This window comes from Fopius arisanus, unplaced genomic scaffold (assembly GCF_000806365.1).
Source record: "Fopius arisanus strain USDA-PBARC FA_bdor unplaced genomic scaffold, ASM80636v1 scaffold00156, whole genome shotgun sequence".
In the NCBI taxonomy this organism is placed as follows: Eukaryota; Metazoa; Arthropoda; class Insecta; order Hymenoptera; family Braconidae; genus Fopius; species Fopius arisanus.
The window spans coordinates 141,296-168,416 of NW_011887895.1; the positions used below are offsets into that span (position 1 = coordinate 141,296).

Here is a 27,121-nt window from a genome sequence, read left to right on the forward strand (position 1 = left end):
ATATAATGTATCTAAGGATACTTTTGCAAAATAGCGTGCGTTTAAAGGGAAAAAAAGCAATTGAAGTTTTTTTAAGGGGTTAGGGGCGAGTTGTTAGCTGTAATATAATACACGACAGCTCTCTGCCTGTGACGTCACCTCTGCCTGTGACGTCAACTTGGCAGATACGCTATCTCGTATCTTGATTCAGCCGGACGATTCGGTATCCAGTGTTTTTAAATTGTATATATGTATTTTGTATCATTACGGAGGATCTGAGAGTGTAATTTTTTGTCATACTAATGATTTTGTCGTACCAACAAAATGATGAGAATATTTTCAATAAATCTTTTTTATTATAAAATGTATATTTATAATAATCAATACACTGCACAGAGAAACAGGCGTACGAAAATAAGTGCAAATATCAAGTTGACGTTATATTATATAACAATTAAATAATATAAAATATTGTAACTCGTAACATCTGACAATATAAAATGGTATAAAATGTAAGGGTGATAAACCTTTTCGCTAATTAACCATTTTTCTTAGTAATATGTGAGTTTTCGACCAAAGGTTAAGAAAGTTTCTCTGTTAGGGATGTAATTAACTATAAAAAAGATTGGAAATTTTCGTCGAAAGTTAATACTTACTCAAATCATTTCTCAATTAATTTACTTATTTTGTGATTATCGAAATATTTCAGTAATGAGCAGATTTCGTTGGAAATTGTTTGAGCAACGAAGAAAGGTTCATGACTTTTTCTTCGATTTACATTCATTATCAAGACGATTGCGTAGTTAAGCATGGATAGAAGTTGTCACATGCAGCCCGAGTAATTTTGCCACGCATAAATTATTCAATTTTCTGGCTAATAAGTGATTTCGTTTCAAAATTTAAGCAGCCATATTTTCCTCTTCACATTTTACACTGAAAGGACTTATTATGGAGGAAATTTCACAATTCACTGGCTATGATTAATCGAATGTTTGCTCATGTGTCATTTATGTTTACTTAACATAAATTGTTGATAATAACCTATAGGAAAAAAAGTAAAAAAAATTAGTATTTAATATTTAAGAATAACTGGATGTCGTCCATGCCAGAGAGAATATCTAAGTGGTACAAATGAGTCGATAATTCTTTTTTCATAGTTGATGATTAAAATTAATTATTAGGCACTTTTGGTTAAATACTTTGGTTAGATGTGTGGATCAAGGATATGGTGCATATAAAATTTAAATCATAGCGAGCCGTCTCTTCCTCTGTTCTTTAGGTGGAAGTTTATTTAGTTCTTCTACTATCAATTTTGCCAATCTGCCGCCTGTGTCTTCAGCGACTTGAGGGTTTGCATTATCATTCTGCAGACTTTGATGTGCTGTCTGTCATAAGAAAATTAAAGTGGTTTCCAATGCCGTTGTGTCGCTTTTCTTCCTCCTAGAATTTGGTCTTTGTGATGTTGACTGGCACAATGATGGAGCTGGAACTCTCGCGCCCAGAAGTCATTGAGCATCTGGAATCTTCAGTATCATCACGAATTCCCCGAAAATCTCGCTGACCTCTAGATGAACCACCATCTTGCGACGTGCCTTGTTGCTTCAATACTGGGTTTGATGAAGATCTCTTTTGAGTTGTTTGCTGGGTTCTGTGCCGAAATGGTGCAGGAAAGTTGATATTCGATTCGATTGGTGTAGGCACCAAGTTTGAAACTTGTGTATCAGAGCTGGATACTAATAAATCATTTTGGGATTCAACATTTTCAACCTTTTGAGAACCTCGTGATTTTCAGCCGGCAGGTCTTGCTGAAGAGTTAACGATGTTGGTGGCACAGCGAGGAAACCATTTCCTTCATCAATTGCCGCTTTTTTGGTACGTTTATTGATTAGTTAAATTAGTTATTCTGATTAGTTGAGATTTCCATGTATCTACCTATTACGCTTCGTAATTTTGGTTTCATTGCAAAAATAGACCATCATGGAAATGTAAAAAAAGCTTTCCGGCATTGAATGAAACTTGAACATTTAAAAATGATAAAAATAATTCTAAAAATAAAATTCATTGAAAATCAAATGGAACGATACAAAAATTGTAGGTCTTTTATGAGATAGAGAGAAATTTTATGTGCAATTTCAAGATAACATTTATTATTAAGAGTGAAAAGGACCCAATAATTTATGAGAAGGTCCAGAAGCAATTGATTTGATTTGGAATACGCATTGTTCATCGAACTGAGTTCATTGAACCTTATAATTGAATGGAAAGTTTTTTTTTCTAGGAGAAGATAAAATTTAATTCCTACTCACCTAAAAAAGCTCATTTTAATCCAAATAGCCCAAGCATTATGTATCACTGTACGTGGAATAAATAAATACTCCATTTCACCTATCCTTTGAAACAAGTAACAAGTGAAGTCAGAAACCAGCAACAAAAGGCAGAAGAATTACTCACCCTTTAATATTTATGAAGTTATTTTGTGGATAATTTCAAGTGTTTCCTCCTTTGGAAATCACAAATCATATGATAATCCTCCGAATTTATGTTAAGTTCCGAAATCATTGAAGTATCTGCAAGGAAAGCATGAGCGATATTAAAAAAAACAAGTCCTTACAAAATGTTCTGCATTTGCATAAATAAGTAAGATTTAATGATAATGATACTGACCATTTAGATTACTTTCCCCCTGTATTACTTGTCGATTGTATGCAATATATGTTTCGTTTCTTACTAAATGGCAATACTAAACAGCCGAATCTAGTAACCAATTAAATATTGAATTCATGATGACCCTTTACCGAATAATTCTGGCGTTCAATTCTAATCGAATTATTTTGCGTAAACACCAAGCTACATAGAAACATTATCATTTATGGTACAGACTGTTTCATTGTTGAGTTAGAACAAAACGGGAGTCAACTAACCTTATATTGGCAGGTCGCTAGATACAGTGTTTGAACACACATATATCACTCAGAATAAAACACAATTTTTAATTCGACACTCACGTTTTTTTCTTAATTACACGGATTTAAACTACAAAATGATGAGATTTTATTCCTTTCATGGCTATATCCCCCTCTTACTCAAGTAGGAGGCAAGTGCCAAAAAGTGAGGAAATCTGCTCCAAAACGACGACAAACTGCTATACTGAATATTACCAAAGAAGTAACTTCGGTTTTATTCGGCTCGACTGGTGGGGAACACGGCCACAAGTGGGGATTTCGGAGAGTGGGGGTTACGGCCGAGGTTACTCCTCTGACAATATTCACTATACATGCCATAGTGGCCATATTCAGTTCAATGTGCTGGAATCGGTATTTGGAGCATAAAAAAATGTTTATTGTCTACCTCCTACTCCTATGGAATTAGGACATATTTACTGACTATCAATTAGTAGTACACGATTTGTCAGTGATTCGTGATAACAAAATTATTAAACTATAAAGTGACGTGGAGAGAATGCGAGAAAATAGCTCCCCACCGCCATATTATAATCTCTGCCATCGCCTTCTCCAGTGTGGATGGAGAATTAATTGTTTGCATTTTACGATTACTTCTCCAATTGATTTTTATAGGCCATCAATAATAAACAAACGATTCCCCAATAATTATTGATGAAAACATTTAAACAGCAGAGACGGGGATCTAATAAAAATTGTATTGGGAAATAAGTTTTGGAATCAAATTTTAAAAGAAATTATGAGTGTCAAGCGTTGATTATTAATGAGCAAGCATAACTCGATCAAATGAACAAAAATTGGAAAAATCGGAAAAGTCTTGGCGAGGGGGGGGGGGGGGCTAATTACACGGAGCTAAACAACTGCTAATGCCTTTCAATACATACATTCCATCAAGTTTACAATGTCACCTAACTACTTGCAAGTATTCAAACTATGTGTAAGTCTAATGAATTCTACCTGATACATCAAGATTATTTATGAAAATATTTTTCAACGTGTTACCTACGACTGATGTTCAATATTTCTTTTTTTTTACACTTCACATAATAAAGCAAGCAGTTTCCTAAATATTCTCTTTCCTCTCCAAACCAATTTTCCCACATCGCTGCGGCGTCATAATCCAGAGAATTTGGATTTCGTATCATTCAAATATTATACTAATATCAAGTCCTCTAGGCATGCGCACATTTCTGCCGTTCAGTGACTCCACGTTTCTGCCATTGAACACGCGCTTACGATAAGATTTCGGGCTAACTGTATACAGTATACTCAAGTCGAATAAATACCAACGGAACTCCCCTTTGGGATTTTCAACCCGTAGAATTTTTGTCATTCTTTCCTAGACATCAAAGTTATCGAAAAATATCCAATAATTTTGAACCACTGATTGTATTTTACTACTTCGAACTTTACGACTAATTTAATATGAAAAATTAACAAAATACCACAGCTCAATAAAAGATTATTAGGTATAGTATCTTCTGACGAATTACGCTCAATCGTGACGGGAATATTATTTACAAACAGTTATTTTGGTGAGGGATTCCATAACTGTTGCTTATTAATCCTCATTTCATCGTGGAAAATAACGTAAATGCAATTGAAATATCGAATAATACTAATACAGAGAAAATCTGTAATGATTTTTTTTTCACGTTGCTGGACTTTCTTCATTCAACTTTACTGACTGGTTTAGATATATAATATCTTCATTGCCGGCTACCGTTAACTGACGGATTTGAAGTGTTATAAAATTGAAACTACGTCGCATATTAATCATTTTGAGGCGGTGCACCGTTTATAAAGCCCCAATTAAGCCCTTCGGAAAAGTTGGCAACTTGACTTTTTGGAAAGCTCATAAATATGAAAAAGCTGGTTAGACCGTGGAAATGAATTTGAAAGTTGGCGGGTTAAATCCGTGGTGCGTGGCTAGTGGACCCCGTGGCGCGTTGTTGTGATCTAATATGGCGGAACGTAGTGTTGTGGCTATTGAGTGTCTATGTCAGTTTATTGAGATATAAAATTCACTATCGCAATGACAGGGTAATAACAAAAAACGATTAACCACAATATTAACAAGTGTCGATACTAGATTGAGACGATTCATCAAGCTGGAAAATCTTTGAGCCCACGTGACCGCGAGTGAGATCGTCAGAGGGTTCGTCACAATTTCTTCTTCCCAATCCAATCGTATCTCTTGCCAGAGCACAGCGACCGCTGTTAATTGTACTAGTGCACATAAACTAATCACCAATTACAAAAAAAACATCTAATTCTCTATTTTGTCATTCATTTCGGTGAACGCCGGTCAACGTCAAGGATAAATAAATGATGAATATGAGAGAGTAATTTATCCTTATAACTATTATGATTATTTGCGTGGAGTGAAACGAGTAGATGAATTTAAAGAGTGCCAAATTAAAATTAGTCAAATAAAACGAACGTTTTTGACATTTTTAATAATATAAATAAATGAACTAATAAATTGGTTTTTATTTCCCGCGTATGGAACTATAGACAGAACAATATATCCCTTAGACTCTCTGTCTCTCTCTTCCTCGGTCCTTCTCTCTCAGTTTTCTTTTGGTTGCAGATGTGTGTACTGTAGTTGTATATATATACAAATCCTATATATGCAGAAATATTTCTTATGCGAGTGTGTGTGGCCAGTTCCACAGAGGACTTATGCAACTTGCGCATATAAACATACTATTGTTGTAAATAAACAAAGAAGAGAAAACAACCCCAAGTAGTTTTATTTGTGAAAAAAGGGTGAAGAGAAAAAAGTGAGTGATTCCAGTGAAATTAATGAATTCAGGATTAATAACTCTGTACCGAACATAATAATAATAACAACTCCCAGCATCGAATATTACAGTGAATTTATAATAATTTATTTGGTCGCTGGAGGATTTAAGATTATTGTTAACTTTAGAGGAAAACTGGGTGAAGTGCCATCAAGTGAAGACACAAGTGGTGGTGCATCTTTTGGCCTCGATGACAATCCTCAAAGACGCTGAATGTCAATGTGGATATTATCACAATTATTTCGGATATAATGATAATAGTATAAGATGCCCATAATAACAAGAGAGACAGATTAGTCATTTTTTTCAGTTTATTTATTTATCACTTTTTTATTGGAGTTATTTTTGTAAGAAATAATGTATCTGCGTTTGGGCAGAACGAATCGTGTAATTTGTTTAGTTTGACTGACTCGAGGGCTTCATTCATTGAGAGTTGATAAAAGTGGACAAGAAGAATTGATTGATTTTTTGCTTGTCGTTGGAATTAGGAAGTTAGAATGACGGATACAAGGAGGAGAGTCAAGCTTTATGCACTGAATGCTGATAGGCAGTGGGATGACCGTGGTACTGGTCACGTGTCCTCACCGTATGTTGATCGACTCAAGGGGATCTCGCTGCTCGTCAGAGCCGAGAGTGATGGCTCGGTTCTTTTGGAAAGCAAGATCCAGCCGGATACTGCATATCAGAAGCAACAGGTAACGTTCATTTTCTTATTCCGAATTACCCATAACAAAATAATTATAACAGAGGACAGGATAATTCGAGTTTATCCAGTGTTTACCTCTTCTTTCGCAAAATCATTCTTCACAAAATTATTCTACAATGATTAAAACAAAATTCACCATTAATAATAATCATACGTAGTATACAAATATTTAGATATTTTAAATTTAAAATCATACGTATAACTCAAATTATTAAATTGCTCCACAGTTATGTTTTTTTTCTCTTAGTATATTTCTCCTCAACTATTATTGGTCGTATATTCTCATCATTTAGGTAAAAGATTGTCAAGATGGAATTAACAATTCTCTCAGGAATGCCTATTAGCTCATCGATTTTTCACGGAAATCCATTTTTTGAAAAATAATGTTTACGCAGTCTGAATGTTAATATTTTTCGTGGGATACGATTATCTGTTTTTTAAGGCCCGGCATAAAACAAACATACTCTTGCTTATCTACTCAAAAACCATACATATAAATGGACATGATTAGCATTGAGATCCGTACGATCTCGAACCACGTAAGATTTTGTGTGGAGTTGTCCACTTAGGTTAATGAACATTACGCAGAATAAAGCTTTAGTTTGTTCACAAATTCAAATGAATGACTGGATGTGCAAGATCTACTCTTCATTGGGCACTGATATATGCGTGAAGTTGATTAAATTTTACGCGCCAAGTCCGAAGAGAATATGTCCAAATTAGATCCATGAGTAGCGCGCATTGCGGTTTTCACCCCTACATGCTTGTCATCCTCGCCTCATGGTAGAGGATTACCTGTTTTTCACGGCTCCGGTATGAAATGTGCTATTGTCTTGTACCTTCTCTGCTTCAGACTTTTAATATATTCTTCTGACCGTTGAAAAACACTTCTTTTCGGCCGAGTGACGAACGATATTTTTTGTCATTTAGGACGTAGGCAGGGTTTTTCAACTGCGTAGTGGTTGTAAAGCATTGCCTCACGGACTGAGTGACAAAAATATTATCATTACCAAAAAGGTAATTAGACAAAAATGGATTAACATGAATGCCGCTTCTTCCATAGTTAACCTGTACTGATCAATACGCGTTTCTGAACTAATCGATTTTTCTCTGTAAAGCTAAAGAATTCTCCTATATTTTCGGCAAAATAAGAAAATTTGCTACAAGTTTCTGTTGTCAAATCATTGGGAAACCCGTAATTTTTAAAATTATTTTAGGAATTTTGTCTGACTGTGTAGAATTTCTCATAAGTTTCCACTTTCTATACTCCAGCATGCAGTAGGGCATGCAATAATTTGTAGTGGAAGTTATAAATAGGCATTTTAGAGTAATTAATTATGAGCATTCCATGACACCTCTACTTGCTCTAGTTTATATACCAAAGACGAGAAATTAATGGATTCACATTGAACGTTCCTCCTTGTCCTATCAGATGAGTTCTTTGATTTCTATTGGATGTTATGTTTGAAATATAAGCAAAATAAATAGCCGTGGTATGTATCCTTGTGAATATCAAGAGACTCTCATCGTATGGTTGATAATAAGCGAGATAGAGAGCAAGAGAGTTTGTTGTATGTTCTTTGAATCCCCAAATATTTTTCGACTTAATCCCTACTTTAAATGTAATAAATGTTGCAGGACACTTTGATAGTATGGTCAGAAGGTGACAATTTCGACCTGGCCCTGAGTTTTCAGGAAAAAGCTGGTTGCGACGAGATTTGGGAAAAGATTTGTCAAGTTCAGGGCAAAGACCCGTCTGTTGAAATCACCCAGGATATTGTCGAAGAGTCGGAAGATGAACGTTTTGATGACATGTCGGACTCAGCTCCTCCAATCGAACTTCCGCCATGTGAACTCTCTCGTCTGGAGGACATTAACGAACTGATTGGTAATTGTCTTTCGACTCCAGTGCGAAAAGAAAAGCTCGCAATGGCCCTCGAATCTGAAGGCTACATAAAGAAACTTCTAAATCTGTTCCACACATGTGAAGATTTGGAAAATATCGAGGGCTTACACCACCTGTACGACATCTTTAAAAATATATTTCTATTGAATAAAAACGCCCTGTTCGAGGTAATGTTCTCTGAGGATGTAATATTCGACGTAGTCGGCTGTCTTGAGTATGAACCAACTCTGACCCAACCAAAAAGACACCGGGAGTATCTCCGCCAGTTAGCAAGATTTAAACAAGCAATACCAATAACAAATGCCGAACTTTTGGCTAAAATTCATCAAACTTATCGTGTCCAGTACATCCAAGACGTTGTTCTACCAACTCCAAGTGTGTTCGAGGACAATATGCTGAGCACACTGAGTAGTTTTATATTTTTCAATAAAGTCGAAATTGTTACATTAATTCAGGACGACGAAAGATTTCTGACAGAACTATTTCGACAATTGACTGACGAGTCAACATCAATCAGCAAACGACGGGATCTTGTTTTGTTTCTTAAAGAATTTTGTAATTTCTCCCAGAATTTACAACCACAGGGTAAAGAGGCATTTTACCGTACTCTTACAGCTCTCGGAATACTTCCAGCTTTGGAGATAACTCTAGCTATTAATGATGCACAAACGAAGACAGCTAGTATAGATATCCTAACTTATATTGTGGAATATTCACCAAGTGTCGTCAGGGACTATACTCTTCAGCAGATTAATAATACTGAGCCTGATCAGATGTTGATCAATGTCATTGTGGCACAATTAGTTGGAGATACCGATCCTGAACTTGGTGGGGCTGTCCAACTGGCTGGGGTTCTTCGTCTGCTACTCGATCCTGAGAACATGATGGCCACTGTCAATAAAACCGAGAAGACTGATTTTCTCAACTATTTCTATAAGAACACCATTGTGACACTTATCGAACCATTATTGGGAAACACTGTTGGAGATAAACCAGTCAGAGAAGACTACAGGACTGTTCAGCTGCTTGGGTTAATACTCGAGTTGCTCTCATTCTGTGTGGAACATCACATGTATCAAATTAAGAACTGCATTTTGAACAAGGATCTGCTTAGAAAAATACTTATTTTAATGAAGTCCACACACACGTTTCTAGTATTATGTGCGCTGAGGTTTATGAGAAAGATTATTGCACTTAAGGATGAATTTTACAATAGGTACATTATTAAGGGAAATCTTTTTGCTCCTGTGTTCGATGCTTTTGCGAGAAATAATGGGAGATATAATCTACTCGACTCGGCCATTCTCGAGATGTTTGAGTTTATCAAATTGGTAAGTTTATAAATATTTTCTAAGTAGATACGCACCTCGGGAAAAGTCTAATCAGGCATTTTTCCATTGGATTTGTATTCTCATTAATTATTAAGATTAATTCATTATTAAAAAACTAGTATTGAGGCCAGGAAGGACGATCTATTGAACGTAATCTTTTGTTTAAATTCTGTCTTGTTAGTCTAAAATCTATTAAAATTTGGGATCAAATTTGTGCTGGAGAACCACTTGAATGGTTATAGAAAAAACGGGGAAGAATTCTTGAATGGTGCTAAGTTGCGATATTGATTGAGAGAGATTTATCATTTTACAATATAACAATAAAAAATACACAGCTTACTATTACTCTCCACTGGATTGAGTGACAGCTACACTCACAATCACTAGAAAATTTCCTGACTGCCTACTGACGAAATGTACTATAATCATTTTCAAAATGTTTACTTCTGCGACGAAAATTAAACAAAAAATTTCATTTCAAATTTTTAAAATAAAGTAGAATTAATTATTCACATCTGCTTTACGCCAATAAGGATCGTGATGTAGCTAAGAATATTCGCATGAAGTTCAGGGCCTTGTTTGTTTTCATTCCTCAATGTTAAAGTTATATTCCGTGCAATTTTTTCAGAATGCTTATGTATTTACTTGTTCATTTTTAGGAGGACATAAAATCGCTGTGCTCTCACGTCGTGGAAAATTTCTCGAAAGAATTGGAAACAATTGATTATGTACAAACATTTAAAGCATTGAAAATGAGATATGAACAACATCAAGATAAACTTAAGGACCGGGATAGAGCTACGCTTGAAAGGTAAAATGGTGTTTTCAGCATTCGTTAGGAATGCCCCTGATAGGACAGTCCCACAATTGAGTCTGAGCTCACTGTGGCTTCCATACAAAGGAATCAGAAAGAAGAGGGTGACACTCAAAGAAATTTCCGTGAAGTCAGTTCGGATTATTGCCAATCTTATGTATATAATTGGCGATTTTGGGTATTCCCGTGATAATATCGGCTTTCCAAAAAGTGACTAAATCAAGGTTTTCATCGACTCAATTATATTGTTCATACTGCTCAATCCGTACTCTGACCCCAAAGTATATTTTAGATTTTTTTTGTACTTAAATTTGTTAATGGGCAGAAAATTTAAGAGTTTTAGCGTAGAGCATTTCTACTCTAAAACTCTTAAATTTTCTGCCAAGACCCGGATTGATCTTCTATTGAGCGCGATATTTTGTTTGAATTTTATCCTGTTAAAATGATTGATTAAGAAGATGGGTGTCTAACAATTCAGAAAATAACTTTTCGACGAATTATGCCTTTGTTCCCATATATTGAAAAAATGAACACCAAATAATGTTGGCCAGAAATACAATACATCGAAAACATTAGCAAAAACTCTAGAGGATTTTTCCGGTTTTTCTTTCAAAAGTTTTTATTCTTTTGTATAAAGTAGTTAAAAGTTTAGTTTGTTAAAATATGACAGATGGGTGTAAACTATGAACTCCGTAAGTGCGATGACAGTTGGTCCCTTCAATCCGTAATTCACATCCTCTACTTCTGTTTGAGCACTGTTTTTGCTTCCGAATGGAAGCTTTGTAATCGTTCAATTTTGACATCATCTAATTTTCATTGGAAATGATGCAGAATGGTCTGAAACGTAAAAATACGAAGTTTGGCGACCATGCCTGTAGGCCCCTCCTTTCGCCGATTTTTGGAAATGAAATTTAAAAAAATACGACAATAAGAGGACAAAAAAAAGTCCAAAAAATATGAAATTTTGTCAAATTATAGGTCCTACTTTGGACTAACTCTGGCCGTAGAATCCGCTCGATCAGTCCAATTGTTCCCGAGGAAAAGCCTTTTCTTTTTCAAACATTTTTTGTAAATATTTGCAAAACTAGTCGGCCGATTGAAATATTCTTTCTTTTAAAATGTTCGTCTCGATGGCCCCTGTCTAGATCACTCAAAATCTATATAGCCTTCGGTATAAAGCTTCTCAGACATTTCCACATTTCCTCATAGCCTCCGCAAAAATGGATATATCATTTTGAAATTTTGAAAACATTTTCGTCCTTTGATAGGGACTGTTCCGATTTCATTAATTAGCGCAGTAGTTCTGGAGATATTCGATTTTTTGTGTTAATCAATTAGGTCTCATATCTTGAAAATGAGTGGGCCAATTTAACTCCTTTTTGCTTCCGAATGGACGCTTTGAAATCCATCTATTTTTCGATTTCTCAATTTTGCTTGGGAACGATGTAGAATGGTTTGAAACGTAAAAATACGAAGTTTGATCAAGTGGTCACGTTTTTGAAAATTGTAGAATTAATCGGCTCAAAAAATTCAGAAAAATTCGTCATTTCGTCAAATCATAGGTATTAATGACGACTGTGTGCCAAATTTCAGCCCAATCTATCCAGCTGCTTTTGAGAAATTCTCATTCCTTTGTAGCTCTAATTTCTGGAATATCTCAAAAACTATCCAACCGATATGATTCTTTCCCTTCTCAAAATATTTGTCTTGATGTGGGCTATAACAAGCATTAAAAATATATATACCGCTTGGTTCAAATAAAAACCTGAGAGATTACAGCTATTCTATTCGAAAGCCAACCATCAATGAAATGGATGGCAAAATAAAATTAAAAAAAAAATAAATATCATGTGAAGTAAGAATCGTATTTCTTCTACCGTTAGGAATAGCCAACTGCTTGTTTTTTTACACAAGTGGGATGAGAAGATAAAATACGCGAAGAAAGAGTCCTGCAGACAGCTTTTTTTTACAACATTTTGGGTACATTGCGTGCCGTGTATGTTTTTCACGATTTGTTCCAAAGAATGGGAAAAAATTAGGGGTTCCAAGAGAATCACTTGATTTTTAAAACACACTGTCTGGGCATGCCTCACTTGCACTCCAGGCCAGATAGTACTCTATCTTATTGGATTAAATATTTAAATAAACAATTTCCTTATTCAGAAAACTCAGTGTAACATTTTCCATAATTTCTGATCCATTAATTCATTTGATAAATATTATTAGAATTCATTTAGTTTTTTCAATTATTATATGTACGGCATATTCATAATATGTCGAGTATGAATACATACAAATGAAAGTAACAATAACAATTAGCGGAATAAATGCTTTGAAAAACGTTATACTGAATTTTTTAAAAGCGCATTCTCTATCCTTCCAACATTTATGATAATCTTAATATTCATTTTAATTTTCTAGTGTACCATCAATTTTACGGAATAGTCGATACCGTCGTGATCAACGGCAGCTTGACGAAGACGAAGAGATGTGGTTTAATGAAGAAGAGGATTTTGATGAGGGCGAGGCGGTGGTACCCGCTGCTGCTGCGGATCTAGTACCACCAGCGTCAGCCAAAAAGCAATCAGCTGGTCCAAACTCAGGGCAAAATCCGAATCCTATTCCAGTTGAATCGAAAAACCAGCAGCAACAAGGCCAAACGGGCCTTAATAATAACACTACCAGCAATATTCTGGTTACACAACAGTCCCAGGTTCACAACAGCAGTAGTCTGTCTACTGCAAATGAATCCCCCATTTCATCTGGAATCATTAACCCATCTACTGATAGTGTGGAAAAACCTAGCACAGCTGTTTTCAAAAAGGTAAATTTTTAATTCATTTTAATGATCATTCAGTTCATGTAGATATTCAGATATTTTTCATTGATCCTCAAGAAAGCGGCATATTTTAGAAAAATGAAAAAATTCTGTCAATTTGATACGAATATTACCCAAATAACATCACCGAGGTCGGTAGTTTGACAAATATGTTAAATTCCACCAAAAGATCTTGTTGATTATGAAATTAGCAATAACAATGGTCCCGCACCTTTCTTTATAAATCGATATTTGATTCAATAATTTGTGGCTGAAAGAGTTGGGTGTAAGCAGTGCGGCTGAATGGAAGTGTTACATCGGTTATATGTTTCATTCAATGGATTTTTTGTTTCTACCTATATTTTATTTCGTTTTTTTTTAAACCTTTTTTTTTCAAGCCCTAATGGAAGACTAGACTGTCTCATCGAGACTTTTTTGTTTAACCTTAAACTTTGTTGCAAAAATGGATGCATGTTGAAAAAAAATAATTAAACAATACAACAATACAGATTTGAGAATTTTCGTGGGCCAATTATTTTAATAAAAAGGAAATCGAGAATTTTTGATGTGATAGCACATTGAGGAGAGGGAAGCGAAGATTCTACGAGATAATTAGCAGAAACCCGAGAATAGAATAAAGATAATTGAGATGGAGATCAGCTTTCATTTTGGAAAAACAAGCAGTGAAGGGGGTAGTAAGACGGATGCAAACACAAATCATTCCTATCGAAATATAAAAGCATTATCATTCTGGGGCCTGTTTTGATTATTCCGCAATGAGATTTGTGGCCACAAAATGTTAAAAAAATATTGTCAAATGCATAACACTTTTTCTTCAATTAGTAGTATGTACGTTGTCTACGAAACCATTGGTGTTTGACTAAAGGTTGCTGTCGCACAACAGCCTTCATGGCAAAGTTTGCACTGTAAAACGGCTAGCTTACAATATCTTGACACTCACTTAAGGAAAGCTAAAATATAACTATGTATTTTCCATTGTAACTTCACTTTTATACCTGATAAGTTACAAAAATATATAACACAACAGCCTTAATTCTGCCCCCCCCCCTTCTGCCCTTTTTCTTCTTGGTGTATTAAAGTGACTGCTGATCCACACCTCAATGATGCATTTCTTATCCTAAGACTTGCTGATGATGTCGAAAGAAAAGTGTAATCAAGAAAACTGTCACAATATTAAAGGTATAATGACAGCATTTTCTTAATTACGTTCATTAATCACATTTACATTGACAAAGAAATATTTTTTACGAAGTTTGTTTGTGCTCATATCTACAAACATGTATTAAAAAATTTCAAAGAAAATGATATTTTGTATTGAGAGAGAAAAAATAGTCAAGAGATTTAGTACTTATCCAAAAGATAACGTTTTCGAATAGCATGTTTCCATTTGTACGGATCACTCATTACTCAAAGATTAACAACAAAATCTATTTATTTTACTGTAGAGAAGGAAAAACTTCTGTTAAGATATTATGCGCTTACTTGAAAGATCATGACAATTTTTTCGTTATCAAAATGTGATTCCTTAAACCAAGTCTAGCTAATAGAATTTACTCACAAGTCTTTGTTTCGTTAATCCAAAAAATTCCAATGCACAAATTTGGATGATTCTCAAGAAAATAGATCTTAAGTCTAGAGTTAAATATCTTCTTAGCTAATCTTGCCTACTTACAATATCAAACATTGTAGTATTATGAATATCCAAGTGTTTTAGCGATATTTTGTCGGAAAAACTGTTTTTACAGTTTTTAGAATAAACCTAAAGTCTTTGCTTTGCTTTACACGGGAAAAACCTTCGTTTCCGAAAGTATTTGCAAGTTTTTTTTTCGAAAATTGAAATTTAAGACATGAAGTCCATAGAGCTGCATGCTCTCATCTTTAATTCAATAAATCGTAGTTTTAGAGCGTTTTCTCGTACAGACAACCAGTGAATGATTCTGCTCACTATCCTTTTGAGTTTTTATTGGGACATTGAAAAACTTAAGTTTCCAGACAAATAATTCGAAAAATAGAATTGAAGAATTATCGGTTCGTACTGCGGCCATATTGCATGGTTTGAATCCGTGCGTTCCTGATGTATGGAAACGTTTCGCTCAAATTACTGTAGGGCAGTCATGGGCAATGTCGAAACGTCGGGAACCCTGGGGAGGAATTCTGCACCGCCGTATACTTGGCGCACGCATTAATGGAAATCATTAATTAACCTATGAAATAATTTGGAGATAGTTTGGGGAAATTTAAGGAGTACATTTCATAATTTGGGAAGATCTCGTTAATTAATTATTAATTTTTTTAAATTAAAGCGTATAGTTAGCGAAAATTTCGTATTTTTATTTCTAACTTGGGAATTACGTAAAATCATTTGGGGAATCGATTTCTGTAGGTTTCATAATTTTTGGAATTGATAAAGAGTTGATAATTAAGAAATTGAATAATTACATCCATTCCCAGCCCTGCGCATGCGTGCATGCACACCCGTTTCCTTCCTTCGTTATCGACACTCGTTTAAAAAAAGTTGAATATTAATCATAGTAGAATTGTTAACTAATTTTATAGAGAGGATAAATCCAGTAACAACCGAATATGAATCAGAAAGCAAACTTCGATTACTAAGTTGTTGAAATAGCGATAAATTGGTTTGTCATTTATTTTCAATTTTATTCGTTTTTCTTTGTAAAAACATTGTAGAGAAATGGGAAGTAGGGGAAAATTTAATTCAAACAATATACAGATAACGTCATTTCTCAAAGAGAACAATAGTCAATTAGAGTGGAAATCATTCTTCCATTTCTCTGTTTTTTCTCGCCAAAAATTCAAAATAATGTGATTTGTCAAATGAAAGTAAAAAATTAAGTGCTGAAAAAAAAGCAATGGGAAACTGAATGAAACATAAATTTTTTGTTTCATTTGTTAATTATTAACTTGTTCGATTATTTGAAAAATGCAATTTTCGAAATAAAATTGAAAAGTAATGGAATCGAAATATTTCTGTCTCATACGCTTATGGTTTTTTCATAATTTGGTGTAATTAATTACAAAAATATTGGAAAAAAGTCCAAAATTTCTTGAAAGAAATTATAAATCCTGTTTTTTTGTGTATCAGTGAAATATAACAGGAAAACAACGATCTTTTTATAATAATAACACAGCAAGTAAATAACTGACAAAGAAGTTTGAAGTTCAAAAAAATGGGAAAAAATTGAGTGGAAATCAATATGAATAAGTTCATTATTTGATTTTCGATATTTCCAAAACTTAAACCTTTTCCGTTCTCTCAGAAATCTTTTTCTTTCTTCCTGTGAATTCAATTTTCTATTCTTCAAAACAATTTTTTATTTTCCAACTCATAAAAAAAGAAGAAATATAAAATTTTGTTAAAGAAATCAGGAAAATGTGGAAAAAAATTCACAGTTCTCGAACAAAAATTGAAAAATGAAAAAAAATTGAAAAAATAACAGATATTACTATGTCATTGCTAATGCGTTTAAATAATCGTTTATAACTAAAAAGAAGAAAGAACCACATCTATGACTCTTCATAATTGAATTTATTTCCAATAGTTTCAATAATGAAGACATCAGTACTGCTGTTGAAATTAATGTAAAAAACAAAAAAATTTCAACTTGAAATAAAGATAATTATTGATCAGCTCCTTACAGGTAAGAAATTATCAAACCAAGTTTTACTCAACTTATCAATAATTTAGCTTTAATAATACTCTCAGAATGTCAATCTCAATATTTAAAAAATCACATTAAAATTCATTAAAATCACATTCATCACAGTATTTGGATTCTAATGACTATACATCGTATAATATTTTTTATCGATACGACTTTTTGACTTCATCGGTTTATGAACGTAGTGCACAGCATAAGTTTTCCTTATCTTTACTCTATCTATCGTACTTAAAATAATTAATATTTCTGAATTAAGTGCCTTAGGCCGTTTTTATCCAATTGTTGAGGATTTATTGCTTATCAAAAAAGTTCCCAAAACTCTTTTATAATTCTCATTATCACAATCATTTTCATATTAATACTTCCCCTGTAAACACAATAAATACTAAGAAGAGAAAGAAGAAATATTACTCCAATAATGGCATCGCAAGGAATGGAGAAAACGAAAAAGAAATAAGGAAGAAAAGAACAGTGCGGAGAAATCACGTGATAGGCAGTATAGTTACATGGCAATAATGAACCGATTTATTAATTATTGAAATTTTCGCAATTTTTCAAATTAGAAAAACAGTTGGGATCAATTCCCCAAATAATTCTCCATTAAAAAAAAAAGGAAGATTTCGCTAACTATACACTTTAATTGTTAAAAATTCATAATTAATTAACCAGGTCTCCCCAAATCATGAAGGCTACGCCCTAAATTTCCCCAAATTATTTCCTAATTATTTCATAGGTTAATTAATGATTTCCATTAATTAGTGCGCCCGATGACGAAGGATTGAACGGGCATACATGCACGCATGCGTAGGGCTGGAAATTGATGTAATATTATTTAATTTATTAATCATCAACTCTTTATCAATTCTCCGAATTATGAAACCTACAGAAATCGATTCCCCAAATGATTCTACGTAATTCCCAATTTAGAAAAATAAAAAATAAGAAATTTTCGCTAACTATACGCTTTAATTTTTAAAAAATAATAATTAATTAAGGGGATCTCCCCAAATTATGAAACTCACTCACTAAATTTCCCCCAAACTATTTCCAAATTATTCCATAGATAAATTAATGATTTCCATTAATTTGTGCACCAAGTATACGACGGTGAATTTTGCGCGTTTTATGTCAACATAAAAATTTCTATTTTCGCTTCCGTCAGGTGGCGCGTTTGCAGTATTTATGTTTCATTTCAATATAGGTTTAGGAACGTTTGTTTAGCCCATAATAAGGAGTGGGGTGAGGATTACAGCATGGCCGCCGTGCGTTTACTTCAGTGCTTCAAAATTATCAAATTAATTGTAAATTGAAATGAAACTTGGAGAGAAAAAATTTAGCAACGATTTATCATTAATTCAGTACTTAAAATTAATTTAAGCTCTGACTTTATAAGGAGCGGCGAGGCATAAGGGCTCTGCTCCAACAAACAAACACTCGTAAACCTATTTGCATTAAGCGTAAATACTGCAAACGCACCACCTGATGGAAGCGAAAGAATCAGTTTATTTGTCAATATAAAAAGCGCAAAATTCCTCCCCGGCTGATAAAACCCTATTGTTCAGAATAGAATACTTCAATTGCGTGAGGCCCAGTGTAGTCAGAGTTAAGAGTGCCGCGCGCTCACCCTCAAAATTGAAACAAAAACTTAAAAATTCACAGTCACATTCACATTTCGCCGATTCAACTCGAGAAGGCTACCCTCTCAATAAAATAACCTTTCGACATGGACATCTTTTGGATAGATTTAACATTAATCGGCGCCGCCACTGGGTCTGGACTATCCATTTTCCTCTTCCTATGTAAAAGAAAGATGGATATTTATATCGACTGGAGTCGAAAGTCTCGAATGTTGAAGCCTAAAATCTGCCAGACTCATTCTTCACTTCATTCATTGGTCACGACTTATACTCATTTCCACTCATACTTCATCTTTTATTGGCACGCATGTACTGTACACAAAATTTTCTTTCATTGACGCGTATGTCCTGTGCTATGCACGAAATTTCTCATGAACCATATACATACGTCATCTATCTGAATTTACTTCAAGACAAGATTGTTCCAAATTTGTAATGCCTGAAAAATTCAGAGTCTGGCTGACTTATCAGTAATAATAAGGAGGAAATTTCATATGAATTAGTTGTGTTTAAACATTCTAGGGTGTTCCTATAAAATTTCGGGAGTAATTTTTTAACAGTATAACCTTACAGATTAATAATCTGTGACAGACACATCGTCATGTGCTCGCAAGCCCGCATCCGGAGTCTCGTTTCAGTAAAATCCTGATAAATTTTATATTGAGAATATCCCGGGATCCTTTCTTACCTTATCTACATCCTATCCTACAATATCCTGTAACGCCACAAGAATGTGGAACGCTATATGAAATCCATTCTTTGTCGTAAAAATAGGAACTACTGCAAACCATACGAGTCACCATTTCAATTTATAAAAATCCCATTTCAGAATTTCATATTAATAAAAAATTATCGATAGAATACAACACTGTTAAAATATTCTCGGTAAAATTTATCGTAGCGTTAGGCAGGTAAGTTTACCCACCCTTGATTTAAAATGCCTTGGTCCAAGACTTGGAAAGGGATCATTTGAATCTGCCACAAACAATTTTAGAGATATTGAAAAGAAATTCCTCAGGAATATGCTTTCAGTTAAACTTTTTTGGTTTGATAGCACGCATGGAGATAATTCAACGAAAAGTATTATCGTATTCGCCAAATAATTATATTGCATTTCTATTAGATTTCTATTAAAATTATATCAGTTTGTGATGAACTTTTAGAAAAATGATAACTCTGTCAACATTTTTTTTTCTTGCTGAAAATTTAGCTGGGGCTTTACCTCATCACGTATACAGTGCACAAAAAAATCTAAGATGCAATAGGAGACATTGATTTCTTTCGATTAGTCATTTTGCAGGAAATTACCCTGATTTGAGCCATCAGTCTGGTGCACTTGTGCGGGCCAATCAGGTGCCTTTATTACAAGCATTGCGTATTTCCCGTCGAAATTTGGACTTACCGTCAGAGGTCAATTCTGTCAATGAACATTTTTGGCCAATTAATAGTTACCTCTTAATGAAGGATACAGGATAAAGCGGAGCTGGGCGATTCTGTCTGTACATACACACCTGTTGTTAAGGAAATTCAGTCTGATCTTTTGGAGCTACTATATTTTGGAAATGGTTTTCGGCAATTACTATTTTCCTTCCAAATATTGCGACTCTAAATGTGGAAAATAAAAATTTGTCACGGTCCCATTATATGATAGTGCATCATATAAACCGCTTTTGCCATTGCGCATCATCATTCATCGAAAATCTCGGGCACGCTTGTCATGCATTAGGGGAAATCCTACATCTATCCTTCACTATTTCTATTATTAATGAAAACGGAAAATTAACAAATTTTTATCGATTCTTGCCATAAGTTGAAATTGCATGAGTATTGTTCATATCCCTCTACAATCCCCGGAGTCAGTCAGCCTCAGTGAACTCATTCTTTTACCTGCTAAGGTTATCAATCCTTTTCTCATCGGCACCCTTCAGAATTCTTATCAGAGTTATATTCATTTTCTTAGTAAGGACTATAAAGTTATCCCTCCACTTCAGAATTTTGGACAATTGTTCTGTTTTACTTTTGCTGAAAATATCGTCTGGACACAAAATAATTGTTAAGGGTGATTACCCATCCTGAAAAAACAAACAAAAATCTTTTTCTAATATTGCTGCCTATTTCTAGTAAAAAAAAAATTGATACTTATATTTCAAATTGGTAGAACGTTGAAAATTACCGCCCGATCGCAGGGCCACCAAGGATCAAGGAAAGAGAAAAATTGAATTAGAGCAGGTAGCTTCGTTAAGTGACTGAGGCTCCTCTCATAGCTCTCATTAACGAAACTTGGGAGCCGCTCAACTGTTTCTCAATGTGGTTCTTCTATTGGAACTTCGGGTTGATCTGAACGCCATGTCGATAACTGAGCTCGTGTCCACTGTTTCTGCTCCCCGAAATCTCAGAACAGCTGGAGTTTAGATTAAATTAGATTTTAATTACGCGGATGCTCGGTCTAGCCTCCCCAATGTCACCGAACTCAGATTAGAGTTATTGTAGCTCCGCTTGTTATATCCGCGGATTATATGTCCAGCTCGGCCTTTGTTGCCAGTCTTAACAGATCCGTCGCATCCTTGTTCGCGACTTGATTTGCGATGGGGAAGGCAGTTCCCCACCAGCGCAGTCTTGTCGCTGCTAGAGCCGGACAGTCACATAGAATGTGTAGACTGTCCTCCTTTGCTTCATTACAGAATCTGCACCACCCATCCGAGTCCATGCCGATGACTCTGCAATGTTCTTTAAATCTGCCGTGTCCTGTCAGTAGCCTGATCGCAGTGGCCAGACTTTTCCTGTCCATGGCCAGTAAGTGTTTCGACCTTTTCTTACTGGGGCCAGTAAGATAGATAGTTGATTGATAGTTTCGTCTCGCCACTCCATTCGTCCAGCGTTCATAGAGAGTTCTTTCTTCTATATGCTACATGCGGGCATCTTTTTGTTAGAGGACACCCCCCTGTTTGCTGTTCCATTGTCACCTGCAATCACAGACTTGCTCACCAACATGCTTTATGTCCAGTCAGTGATTGTTCACGAACAATCTCTCTTTAATGTAGTTTTCATTATGAGATCGTATATGTTACGCTCAAAGGCTCCTGCGATGTCCCGAAGTACAGGCGTCAGTCTCTTCGGCGTTTTGAAGACGAGGGAGGTGAGGATATTAGGTTCAAATCTTTTGGCTTGACCCAACCATTTTTCAGGTTTGAGCAAGGGTAAGGAGGTTAGTCGCGATTCTCTGCAGAACTGTGCTGTGGTTCCCAGAGCCATAGTGGGCAGTTTTCACCACTTGTTTGCTTTTTTTTAATAATTGCCGTGTGTTTAGTTAGACAACTTTGTTACATCAATTCATTCGCAAATGTTTTTATGGAATAGAAGAATGTAATACACCAAATAGAATTCATTCTATACATTGCTAGATGTCGGTCGCGAGAAACCAATGGAAAAAATCGTTGAAGAAGAACTTGTTCTACTGATATAAGTGAATCTATTTATGCCGATTTCAACTATATCATTGCTTTCTCTCTACCTTCGAATGCGCTACTCACAAGACAGGTTATAACCCTGCCAAGTTTTTCTTATTACAAATACTAAAATTGACGACATTGCGATTTGAATATCTGTGTATGACAGATGATTTACTAATTCGGCTACGCTACCCCATATGCTAATCTACGAGATGACATGCGAGATGGCTATATGATTATAATTTTGTAAAGGCAGACAGGAGTGACGCCTCTTGATTCGCACCTGCGTCAATTCATATTTTACGCGGCCTATAATACTCATCATAATATAAAATATTATGAGGGTTAAATCCATGGATTTTAAAAAGTCCTGCAAATATCCTTTCTGTCATCTGAACTCTAAGGTAACACCTAATGAGGTTCACTCTGTACAAGAATAAGAAGTAAAGAACGACTGCCGAAGCCAAAGAGCAGAAAATGTTAACATGGGTTTTCCTCAAGGGTCTGAAACAGCTGGACATTTTAATAATTGAATTCTACTATACGCATTGGCTCATTAATTATTTGGAATTTCCAGGGATTGGTGGATTATGAAGGTGATTCAGACGAGGAAGACGAGGATTCAGAGCTCAGCCCATCACCGAAGAGGCAGCGACTTTCATAGTAGACACAATTGCCTTTTTACTGAAAAAAATCAATATAAACACTAATTCCTATGAGAAAAAAAACTCACTCAAGCTGATTCCACATGATTCCGGTTTATTCTTTTTTCATATTCTTTTTGTATTACTTCTCTTTCATCATACCTTTTATCGACGTTTCGAGGCTGCAAATACTGCTTTAATTCAGAAGAAAAAGCGCCAAATCATTAAACCTAATACATTGGACATAACATCCGTTATGTAGAGTGAGAATGAAAGGGGAGGATTTTCTTTTTTTTTTCTCAATATAGTGTGTATAATAGGAGTTTAATTCCTTATCTGTACGAAATTTTATACAATTTCATTGCGGAACCAAACAAATCATTACAGAATAAAAGAACAAACTATGAATAAAGTGAAAAATGATATGGGGCAGCGTATCTTTAAAGATGGAAAGTGTATCAACAGATTCATCGTCAGTGAATGATTCATGTGAATAGAGACAAAACACCGGAGTCAGATGTGGAGAAGTAATTCATTATATGAGTTTGTAAGACAAACGAGGAGATCAACAAGAAAGGAAATTGGTCAGAAATCTTTAGATTATCTTGAATAAGATAAATACTTATTTATGCGCAATCGAATGCCGATGTGTGAAGCGAATAGTGAATTTTTGAAAAAAAAGAAAGAATCAGTAGTTCTCTTTTTTTGCGTTTTAATGTGCCCTACAATGAAAACCAATTCATGTTCTTTAAATTGAATCGAGTAATAATTGCAGAATGAAATTAATAAATATGATTAATATACTTGCGAGGCGGCAATTGTACGTGAGTTTTTCATACTAACTATTGTTTATTGCAGCGACGAAACCTGATAAGGATAATGAAAGGGGTTGATATTCGAGTATTAGGGAGTTTATTTATTATCATTACTATTCCTCACTGCATTGATTATGGAAGGTGACGCATTTTGTGGATAGATTTGGTAGAAATTTTTGGAGGAATCGATGATTGATAATTTTTTATTCATCGGTAAATGTATTGAAGAGGGATTTGGTTTTCTGCGCTGTTCCTTGATGCGGGGAGGATGCATTTGAGGATTCGACTTTTTTTTCTCAAAATAGCTTGATATGGAATGGGTCGAAGAAAAATCTATGAAGAGTTGACCCATACACCAGGAAATTCACAATATAATAGTAATTTATCCTACAACGGATGAAAAGTATTTTGGGAAGGTCTTTTATCGAAATCCGCTCCGAAGGCGCGGATTCTGATCAAATATGTTGCTACAATGCTTTTCAAACCGAAGGTAAGTAAAAAGCAAGGCGATAGGCGGCCACCTACCTACCTACCTAAATGAGGAATAAAAGTACGAGGTCAGGGCGGACCGAGTGACATAAAATACCTTTATACATTTTTCACTTTCTTTTTACCTTTATATACTTTTCAGCCCTTCCAACATAAATTACTACTTTCATTCTTCGTTGAAATGATCGATTATCGAAGTAATTCGATAATTAATCATCATCGACCGAAGGAAGATTCCTGTTGCATTAACTGCGCGAATATCCCGACAATAAATTGTTTCATACGAGAAATTGTCAAGAGAATTTTTCTTGAAAATTAATTTTCTCTCGTTCTTGGATAAACCATTTCCCGTTCAAGATATTTGAGCAATATTTCTTCATCGCTCTCAATAGTCTCGTTCATTCGAAGTTGGCTTCCTCGATATGATATATGAAAAGTCTAAAGCACTTGTTGCTAATTAGTATGTCTTTGCCACACGAAGAAAGCAAGAGATTCCTTATCATATCTACAGTCTACCCAGAATGTTAGATTTTTCTCTCCAAATGGCAGGAGGAATTATGTAATTTCTCCAATTTTTGCAGTGTTCAAGGATTCTTCTCTGCATTTACGAAGAAAATTCAACATTAATCCAATATTACATTACAGTACGTTACCGTGCAGTTATGGCAAAAAATTGAATGTGTATAATATGAAGGAAAACAGAATATTAATTCCCACATGCTTATCAATCCAGGCAATGCATGGACTGGTTGAAATGTCCAGTTTTCCTCCTGTGGTACGAAATAGACTATTTCTACTCTACCACATGACAATAGCGAAAGTTTAATTTCTCTTCTCAAATGATTCTGAGAATCGTTAAAGACCGGAAATACGCAAGGAATAGAATAATCCACTTTCTTTCTGTTAATTGGGGGAAAATACGTGCAACTCTTCGTGTAAATGTAGCGGAAATTATATTCTCGACTCGGCGGACGGAAGTTACTGTTTTTCCTTATAGATATCATCCGCTTTGGTTCGGGTGGTAAATTTGGACGGGATCAACGATCTTCTAATCTGTTCTCATTTTAACAACGTCATGAGTGACGATTTCAACGAATGCGAGTACAAACTTCGCCTTCCACTTGGCTTGTAAATATAATTTCGTCCAGGAGAACATTTAAATCTTCTACTCTAATGCATCATAGTATTTTTGTCCAAATACACATCTCCTTCTGTGTGATTGAAATTTAGTGTAGGAGTGGTGCCTCGATTTCAATTTATCAATCAGACTCATACTTGAAAAGCATTTTAATGACTAAACTAATTGTACGCTGCTCCACTGTCTGAGCCTCAAGGAAAACCGAATACCAAAAATTTCTTCAATAAAAAAAATTGAGATTAAAAATGGAACAATTTTACAGAGAAGATTGTAAGCTTGTGTACAGATTTTTCAACTGATTTAATTAATATAGAAATTGACTCTAAGGATATGCCATAATACCACAGTTTGTGTACTTGATATCCACAGAAGTACTTTGACGACTGTAGCGCACTGATGACGATTATGGTACATTTCCTTAATTTTTCAAGGATACTGATATCATTAACGAGGGATTTTAGACGAAAATGTCTAGAGACCTTTCGGATAATTCATGTAATTATCAATAGAAAATGTCACTTTTTATCTACAATAGAAAAATAACAGAGATTATTTCCTCCAATCTAATCTCGGACAGAGTACAGAATTCGGGATCACATCACACATTTCGCACTGATAATCTCATTGACTAAATCAACCTGAATCAACAGGTTAATTTCTACCACTTTATTAAACAACGTAGGACGTAATTGCTGAAGTAGACATGAACAACATTTAAACAAAGTGCAGAGTGGCAAACGGGAGCAGATAGTGAAGAACAAACACAAAAGTGTCTCACTGACTGTAATTAAGTGTCTACATCACTATAAGAAAGTCAAATTTAAAAAAATGAAGAAAACATCAATCAGAGCAGAGATTAATAAAATAACATTCATGAGACTTAAAATTATGGAAACCCAAAAAGTTATTTGGCCAAATAACTAAAAAGGGTAACCATATACAATATTTCATCGTGATAAATTATATCTTCGCGCAAAATGGCTCAGTTATTGTAGGAAAAAGCTCTGTGTTGATATAACGTTTACAATAATAATGGAATGACAATGAGTAATTAATACTAATTATAATGAATATACTTAACATTGAGGATATGGTACAAGTGCGTAATATTTATTAATGGAAAAATTCGAAACAGTGCAAAAATGGAGAGAAAACCCGATTACGTGGACTATAAGCGGCATAATGATGTACATCAATAAAACACGTTTATTTTTGTAAATAATCATTGATATCTATGAAAAATTCCCTGCCTTGATGGAGAAACAGCAATATTCAATGTTTATTACTAGACCCCGGGACTTCATGTCACTCATTTAATTGGTTTGGCCTAAAATGCTTTCAAGATTATTGTCTACATTAAACAGTGATTCAACACCTTTAACACATTTCATACGAATATGTAAAAAGCTCATGACAAGTTTTCTACCAAGATACACCTTTAAAAAGGAGTTGAAAGAGATGATCATACGGCAAATTTTTGAGTAGTTTGTCTGGAAAAAATTAGGTTAAATAATGGTTTTATGAGAAAATACTAATCAACCTACCGTGTTGATTGATGGTACGAAAACCCCAAGGGGATTTCATTAGTAAAGCGATTGTATTAGTATGTCAACTTGATGTGATCCGACCAATCAATGAATAAATTTATTGATCAGACAAACACCTAGTTAATGAACAAGATTGGGGGCAATTGAAACTCTTGGAATATTCGACAAGAAGTGGCTCGTGACATTTTTCTCTGAACCTTCTCGGAATATCCACAAACAAGAACCCAAATAGTTTTTACCTCATCTAGTTTTGCAAGTCACCTATTCAATGAAAACATGCAACAAAATAAATGAGAAACACAATTTTATCATCGTAAAGTGTTTTTTATTTCGTGTTTCACAAAACACCAATGAACCACTTAAATGATAACAAATGAAAA

The 27,121-nt window shown here is 34.7% G+C and overlaps 1 protein-coding gene and 1 long non-coding RNA gene across 2 annotated transcripts; one reads left to right on the forward strand and one right to left on the reverse strand.

The window, feature by feature from the left end:
* Positions 1-757: 757 nt before the first annotated feature.
* On the reverse strand, positions 758-3,138 carry LOC105272285 (uncharacterized). The gene is made up of 5 exons (XR_892735.1): positions 2,901-3,138; positions 2,644-2,826; positions 2,431-2,546; positions 2,286-2,369; positions 758-1,843 (listed from the first exon to the last, which is right to left on the reverse strand). It is a non-coding gene; the product is annotated as an uncharacterized lncRNA (long non-coding RNA).
* A 1,722-nt stretch (positions 3,139-4,860) lies between these two features.
* flfl (serine/threonine-protein phosphatase 4 regulatory subunit 3 flfl) lies at positions 4,861-27,121 on the forward strand. The gene is made up of 6 exons (XM_011314353.1): positions 4,861-5,097; positions 6,235-6,441; positions 8,091-9,689; positions 10,349-10,500; positions 12,925-13,327; positions 22,686-27,121. The coding sequence occupies exons 2-6, from the start codon at positions 6,244-6,246 to the stop codon at positions 22,770-22,772; spliced, it is 2,439 nt and encodes an 812-aa protein (XP_011312655.1). The 5' UTR covers positions 4,861-5,097; positions 6,235-6,243; the 3' UTR covers positions 22,773-27,121.